This window comes from Oncorhynchus tshawytscha, unplaced genomic scaffold, assembly GCF_018296145.1.
Source record: "Oncorhynchus tshawytscha isolate Ot180627B unplaced genomic scaffold, Otsh_v2.0 Un_contig_8562_pilon_pilon, whole genome shotgun sequence".
NCBI lineage: Eukaryota > Metazoa > Chordata > Actinopteri > Salmoniformes > Salmonidae > Oncorhynchus > Oncorhynchus tshawytscha.
The window spans coordinates 70,001-78,613 of NW_024608748.1; the positions used below are offsets into that span (position 1 = coordinate 70,001).

The window sequence follows — 8,613 nt, forward strand, 5'->3', positions numbered from 1 at the left end:
ACCAGAATAGAAAGAGGAGTGGGAGGCCCCGGTGCACAACTGAGCAAGAGGACAAGTACATTAGAGTGTCTAGTTTGAGAAACAGACGACTCACAAGTCCTCAGCTGGTAGCTTCATTAAATAGTACCCGCAAAACACCAGTCTCAACATCAACAGTGAAGAGGCGACTCCGGGATGCTGGCCTTCTAGGCAGAGTTGCAAAGAAAAAGCCTTATCTCAGACTGGCCAATAAAAAGAAAAGATTAAGACACAGACACTGGACAGAGGAACTAGTAGGCCAGCATCCCAGAGTTTCCTCTTCACTGTTGACGTGATATAGGTCAGTGATAAATGTCTGTGATAGGTCAGTGATATATGTCTGTGATACATGTCTGTGATAGCTCAGTGATAAATGTCAGTGATATATGTCAGTTGTATAGGTCAGTGATAGCTCAGTGGTATAGGTCAGTGATAGCTCAGTGATATAGGTCAGTGATAGCTAAGTGGTATAGGTCAGTGATAGCTCAGTGATATATGTCAGTGATAGGTCAGTTGTATAGGTCAGTGATAGCTCAGTGGTATAGGTCAGTGATAGCTCAGTGGTATAGGTCAGTGATAGCTCAGTGATATGTCAGTGATAGCTCAGTGATATATGTCAGTGATAGGTCAGTGATATATGTCAGTGATAGCTCAGTGATATATGTCAGTGATAGGTCAGTGATATAGGTCGTTGGTAGCTCAGTGATACATGTCAGTGATATATGTCAGTGATATAGGTCAGTGATATGTCAGTGATATATGTCAGTGATAGGCCAGTGATATATGTCAGTGATAGGTCAGTGATAGGTCAGTGATATATGTCAGTGATAGGTCAGTGATATATGTCAGTGATAGGTCAGTGATAGGTCAGTGATATATGTCAGTGATGCATGTCTGATACAATCAAATGTAGACCGCATTATCTACCAAGAGAATTCTCTTCGATTATAATCACAGCCGTATATATCCCCCCAAGCAGACACATCGATGGCTCTGAACGAACTTTATTTAACTCTCTGCAAACTGGAAACGATTTATCCGGAGGCTGCATTCATTGTAGCTGGGGATTTTAACAAGGCTAATCTGAAAACAAGACTCCCTAAATTTTATCAGCATATTGATTGCGCAACCAGGGGTGGAAAGACCCTGGATCATTGTTACTCTAACTTCCGCGACGCATATAAGGCCCTGCCCCCCCCCCTTTCGGAAAAGCTGACCACGACTCCATTTTGTTGATCCCTGCCTACAGACAGAAACTAAAACAAGAAGCTCCCACGCTGAGGTCTGTCCAACGCTGGTCCGACCAAGCTGACTCCACACTCCAAGACTGCTTCCATCACGTGGACTGGGAGATGTTTCGTATTGCGTCAGACAACAACATTGACGAATACGCTGATACGGTGTGCGAGTTCATTAGAACGTGCGTTGAAGATGTCGTTCCCATAGCAACGATTAAAACATTCCCTAACCAGAAACCGTGGATTGATGGCAGCATTCGTGTGAAACTGAAGGCACGAACCACTGCTTTTAATCAGGGCAAGGTGTCTGGTAACATGACTGAATACAAACAGTGCAGCTATTCCCTCCGCAAGGCTATCAAACAAGCTAAGCGCCAGTACAGAGACAAAGTAGAATCTCAATTCAACGGCTCAGACACAAGAGGTATGTGGCAGGGTCTACAATCAATCACGGACTACAGGAAGAAACCCAGCCCAGTCACGGACCAGGATGTCTTGCTCCCAGGCAGACTAAATTACTTTTTTGCCCGCTTTGAGGACAATACAGTGCCACTGACACGGCCTGCAACGGAATCATGCGGTCTCTCCTTCACTGCAGCCGAAGTGAGTAAGACATTTAAACGTGTTAACCCTCGCAAGGCTGCAGGCCCAGACGGCATCCCCAGCCGCGCCCTCAGAGCATGCGCAGACCAGCTGGCCGGTGTGTTTACGGACATATTCAACCAATCCCTATACCAGTCTGCTGTTCCCACATGCTTCAAGAGGGCCACCATTGTTCCTGTTCCCAAGAAAGCTAAGGTAACTGAGCTAAACGACTACCGCCCGTAGCACTCACATCCGTCATCATGAAGTGCTTTGAGAGACTAGTCAAGGACCATATCACCTCCACCCTACCTGACACCCTTGACCCACTCCAATTTGCTTACCGCCCAAATAGGTCCACAGACGATGCAATCTCAACCACACTGCACACTGCCCTAACCCATCTGGACAAGAGGAATACCTATGTGAGAATGCTGTTCATCGACTACAGCTCGGCATTCAACACCATAGTACCCTCCAAGCTCGTCATCAAGCTCGAGACCCTGGGTCTCGACCCCGCCCTGTGCAACTGGGTACTGGACTTCCTGACGGGCCGCCCCCAGGTGGTGAGGGTAGGCAACAACATCTCCTCCCCGCTGATCCTCAACACTGGGGCCCCACAAGGGTGCGTTCTGAGCCCCCTCCTGTACCCCCTGTTCACCCACGACTGCGTGGCCATGCACGCCTCCAACTCAATCATCAAGTTTGCGGACGACACAACAGTGGTAGGCTTGATTACCAACAACGACGAGACGGCCTACAGGGAGGAGGTGAGGGCCCTCGGAGTGTGGTGTCAGGAAAATAACCTCACACTCAACGTCAACAAAACTAAGGAGATGATTGTGGACTTCAGGAAACAGCAGAGGGAACACCCCCATCCACATCGATGGAACAGTAGTGGAGAGGGTAGCAAGTTTTAAGTTCCTCGGCATACACATCACAGACAAACTGAATTGGTCCACTCACACAGACAGCATCGTGAGGAAGGCGCAGCAGCGCCTCTTCAACCTCAGGAGGCTGAAGAAATTCGGCTTGTCACCAAAAGCACTCACAAACTTCTACAGATGCACAATCGAGAGCATCCTGGCGGGCTGTATCACCGCCTGGTATGGCAACTGCACCGCCCTCAACCGTAAGGCTCTCCAGAGGGTAGTGAGGTCTGCACAACGCATCACCGGGGGCAAACTACCTGCCCTCCAGGACACCTACACCACCCGATGCTACAGGAAGGCCATAAAGATCATCAAGGACATCAACCACCCGAGCCACTGCCTGTTCACCCCGCTGTCATCCAGAAGGCGAGGTCAGTACAGGTGCATCAAAGCTGGGACCGAGAGACTGAAAAACAGCTTCTATCTCAAGGCCATCAGACTGTTAAACAGCCACCACTAACATTGAGTGGCTACTGCCAACACACTGTCAAGGCCACTGACTCTACTCCAGCCACTTTAATCATGGGAATTGATGGGAAATTATGTAAATATATCACTAGCCACTTTAAACAATGCTACCTTATATAATGTTACTTACCCTACATTGTTCATCTCATATGCATACGTTGATACTGTACTCTATATCATCGACTGCATCCTTATGTAATACATGTATCACTAGCCACTTTAACTATGCCACTTGGTTTACATACTTATCTCATATGTATATACTGTACTCGATATCATCTACTGTATCTTGCCTATGCTGCTCTGTACCATCACTCATTCATATATCCTTATGTACATATTCTTTATCCCCTTACACTGTGTATAAGACAGTAGTTTTTTTTTTTTTTGGAATTGTTAGTTAGATTACTTGCTCGTTATTACTGCATTGTCGGAACTAGAAGCACAAGCATTTCGCTACACTCGCATTAACATCTGCTAACCATGTGTATGTGACAAATAAAATTTGATTTGATTTGATTTGATAGGTCAGTGATATAGGTCAGTGATAGTTCAGTGATATAGGTCAGTGATAGTTCAGCGATATAGGTAAGTGATAGGTCAGTGATACATGTCAGTGAAAGGTCAGTGATAGGTCAGTGAAAGGTCAGTGATATAGGTCAGTGATACATGTCAGTGATAGGCCAGTGATATATGTCAGTGATAGGTGTCAGTGATAGGTCAGTGATATATGTCGGTGATAGGTCGGTGATAGGTCAGTGATAGTTCAGTGATATAGGTCAGTGATATATGTCAGTGATAGCTCAGTGATATATGTCAGTGATAGGTCAGTGATATAGGTCGTGGGTAGCTCAGTGATACATGTCAGTGATATATGTCAGTGATATAGGTCAGTGATAGGTCAGTGATATGTCAGTGATATATGTCAGTGATACATGTCTCTGATAGGTCAGTGATATATGTCAGTGATAGGCCAGTGATATATGTCAGTGATAGGTCAGTGATAAGTCAGTGATATAGGTCAGTGATAGTTCAGTGATATAGGTCGGTGATAGTTCAGTGATATAGGTAAGTGATAGGTCAGTGATACATGTCAGTGAAAGGTCAGTGATAGGTCAGTGAAAGGTCAGTGATATAGGCCAGTAATACATGTCAGTGATAGGCCAGTGATATATGTCAGTGATAGGTCAGTGATAGGTCAGTGATATATGTCAGTGATAGGTCAGTGATATATGTCGGTGATAGGTCAGTGATAGGTCAGTGATATATGTCAGTGATGCATGTCTCTGATAGGTCAGTGATATAGGTCAGTGATAGGTCAGTGATAGTTCAGTGATATAGGTCAGTGATAGGTCAGTGATACATGTCAGTGATAAGTCGGTGATATATGTCAGTGATAGGTCAGTGATATATGTCAGTGATATATGTCTCTGATAGGTCAGTGATATATGTCAGTGATATAGGTCAGTGATATAGGTCAGTAATAGGTCAGTGATATATGTCAGTGGTATAGGTCAGTGATATATGTCTCTGATAGGTCAGTGATATATGTCAGTGTTATATGTCTCTGATAGGTCAGTGATAGGTCAGTGATATATGTCAGTGATATATGTCTCTGATATAGGTCAGTGATATATGTCAGTGATATAGGTCAGTGATAGGTCAGTGATATATGTCAGTGATAGGTCAGTGATATATAGTCAGTGATATATGTCTCTGATATAGGTCAGTGATATATGTATAGGTCAGTGATATATGTCAGCGATAGGTGATATATGTCAGTGATATATGTATAGGTCAGTGATATATGTCAGTGATAGGTCAGTGATATAGTGATATATGTCAGTGATATAGGTCAGTGATATGTCAGTATATAGGTCATGTCTCTGATAGGTCAGTGATATATGTCAGTGTCAGTGATAGGTAGTGATATATGTCAGTGATATATGTCTGATATAGGTCAGTGATAGGTCAGTGATATATGTCAGTGATAGGTCAGTGATATAGGTCAGTGATAGGTCAGTGATATATGTCAGTGATATAGGTCAGTGATATATGGTGATAGGTCAGTGATATAGGTCAGTGATATATGTCAGTGATAGGTCAGTGATGTCAGTGATATATGTCAGTGATATATGTCTCTGATATAGGTCAGTGATATATGTCAGTGATAGGTCAGTGATATATGTCAGCGATAGGTCAGTGATATATGTCAGCGATAGGTCAGTGATATATGTCAGTGATAGGTCAGTGATATATGTCAGTGATAGGTCAGTGATATATGTCAGTGATATATGTCAGTGATAGGTCAGTGATAGGTCAGTGATATATGTCAGTGATATATGTCAGTGATATAGGTCAGTGATAGGTCAGTGATATATGTCAGTGATATAGGTCAGTGATATATGTCAGTGATATAGGTCAGTGATATATGTCAGTGATATATGTCAGTGATAGGTCAGTGATAGGTCAGTGATATATGTCAGTGATAGGTCAGTGATATAGGTCAGTGATAGGTCAGTGATATAGGTCAGTGATAGGTCAGTGATATATGTCAGTGATATATGTCAGTGATAGGTCAGTGATATAGGTCAGTGATATATGTCAGTGATATAGGTCAGTGATATATGTCAGTGATAGGTCAGTGATATATGTCAGTGATATATGTCTCAGTGATAGGTCAGTGATATAGTGGTCAGTGATATGTGTCTGATATAGGTCAGTGATAGGTCAGTGATATATGTCTCTGATGATATAGGTCAGTGATATAGGTATAGGTCAGTCATATATGTCAGTGATATAGGTCAGTGATATATGTCAGTGATAGGTCAGTGATACATGTCAGTGATAAGCCAGTGATATATGTCAGTGATAGGTCAGTGATATATGTCAGCGATAGGTCAATGATATATGTCGGTGATAGGTCAGTGATGTGTCAGTGAAAGGTCAGTGATATAGGTCAGTAATACATGGCAGTGATATAGGTCAGTGATAGGTCAGTGATATATGCCAGTGATAGGTCAGTGATAGGTCAGTGGTATATGACAGTGATATATGTCAGTGATAGGTCAGTGATATATGTCAGTGATATAGGTCAGTGATATAGGTCAGCAATACATGTCAGTGATATAGGTCAGTGATAGGTCAGTGATAGGTCAGTGATATATGTCAGTGATATAGGTCAGTGATATATGTCAGCGATAGGTCAGTGATATATGTCAGCGATAGGTCAGTGCTATATGTCAGTGATAGGTCAGTGATATATGTCTCTGATAGGTCAGTGATATATGTCAGTGATATAGGTCAGTGATATAGGTCAGTGATATAGGTCAGTGATATAGGTCAGTGATATATGTCTCTGATAGGTCAGTGATATATGTCAGTGTTATATGTCTCTGATAGGTCAGTGATAGGTCAGTGATATATGTCAGTGATATATGTCTCTGATATAGGTCAGTGATAGGTCAGTGATATATGTCAGTGATATAGGTCAGTGATATAGGTCAGTGATATAGGTCAGTGATATAGGTCAGTGATATATGTCAGTGATATAGGTCAGTGATATATGTCTCTGATAGGTCAGTGATATATGTCAGTGTTATATGTCTCTGATAGGTCAGTGATAGGTCAGTGATATATGTCAGTGATATATGTCTCTGATATAGGTCAGTGATATATGTCAGTGATATAGGTCAGTGATAGGTCAGTGATATATGTCAGTGATAGGTCAGTGATATAAGTCGGTGGTAGCTCAGTGATATATGTCAGTGATATAGGTCAGTGATATATGTCTCTGATAGGTCAGTGATATAGGTCAGTGATATAGATCAGTAATAGGTCAGTGATATATGTCAGTGATAGGTCAGTGATATATGTCAGTGATAGGTCAGTGATATATGTCTCTGAAGGTCAGTGATATATGTCAGTGATAGGTCAGTGATATATGTCTCTGATAGGTCAGTGATATATGTCTCTGATAGGTCAGTGATATATGTCAGTGATAGGTCAGTGATATATGTCAGTGATATATGTCTCTGATAGTTCAGTGATATATGTCAGTGATATATGTCTCTGATAGGCCAGTGATATAGGTCAGTGATATAGGTCAGTGATACATGTCAGTGATAGGTCAGTGATATATGTCAGTGATACATGTCAGTGATACATTTCAGTGATAGGTCAGTGATATAGTTCAGTGATATAGTTCAGTGATATAGGTCAGTGATATAGGTCAGTGATATAGGTCACTGATAGGTCAGTGATACATGTCAGTGATGTCAGTGTTATGTCAGTGACCAGGATTCCTGGAAAAGCTGTGAACTCTGGGAAAGTTGTCAGAACCCTAGTCAGTGGTACGGTGAAGGCTGCACCTACTGGATGTATCGGTTCAGTTCCTGTTTACTGCAGCGTGACCAGTGGTAGCGATGGAAGGCTGCTTGGACCAGCGGTGCCATGATACTCCCCATGCTGGTCTCGTCAGAACAACGATTCCCCTGTCCGTCATGTTCCATACCTAACCTGTTGAAATGGTACCTGAGTTATTGATGAGCAAAACACAGTATTACGCTCAAACACAAAGCCTGTGTCTGAAATGACTCTCTGTTCCCTATATAGGGCACTACTGTTGACTCTCTATTCCCTATATAGGGCACTACTGTTGACTCTCTATTCAGTATATAGGGCACTACTGTTGACTCTCTATTCCCTATATAGGGCTCTACTGTTGACTCTATATTCCCTATATAGGGCACTACTGTTGACTCTCTATTCCCTATATAGGGCACTACTGTTGACTCTCTGTTCCCTAAATAGGGCACTACTGTTGACTCTCTATTCCCTATATAGGGCACTACTGTTGACTCTCTATTCCCTATATAGGGCACTACTGTTGACTCTCTATTCCCTATATAGGGCTCTACTGTTGACTCTCTATTCCCTATATAGGGCACTACTGTTGACTCTCTATTCCCTATATAGGGCACTACTGTTGACTCTCTGTTCCCTAAATAGGGCACTACTGTTGACTCTCTATTCCCTATATAGGGCACTACTGTTGACTCTCTATTCCCTATATAGGGCACTACTGTTGACTCTCTATTCCCTATATAGGGCTCTACTGTTGACTCTCTATTCCCTATATAGGGCACTACTGTTGATTCTCTATTCCCTATATAGGGCACTACTGTTGACTCTCTATTCCCTATATAGGGCATTACTGTTGACTCTCTATTCCCTATATAGGGCTCTACTGTTGACTATCTGTTCCCTATATAGGGCACTACTGTTGACTCTCTATTCCCTATATAGGGCACTACTGTTGACTCTCTAATCCCTAAATAGGGCACTATTGTTGACTCTCTATTCAGTATATAGGG

General features: G+C 42.7%; 1 protein-coding gene across 3 annotated transcripts in view; it reads right to left on the reverse strand.

Annotated features, from left to right (window-relative positions):
- Positions 1-7,756, reverse strand: part of LOC112236317 (A disintegrin and metalloproteinase with thrombospondin motifs 3) — a gene marked incomplete at its 5' end in the record, with an annotated part of 60,158 nt that extends 52,402 nt beyond the window's left edge. For all 3 annotated transcript variants that reach the window (XM_042313598.1, XM_042313597.1, XM_042313599.1), the window contains 1 exon segment: positions 7,613-7,756. In XM_042313598.1, the coding sequence (XP_042169532.1) occupies positions 7,613-7,756 (144 nt within the window).
- Positions 7,757-8,613: the final 857 nt, after the last annotated feature.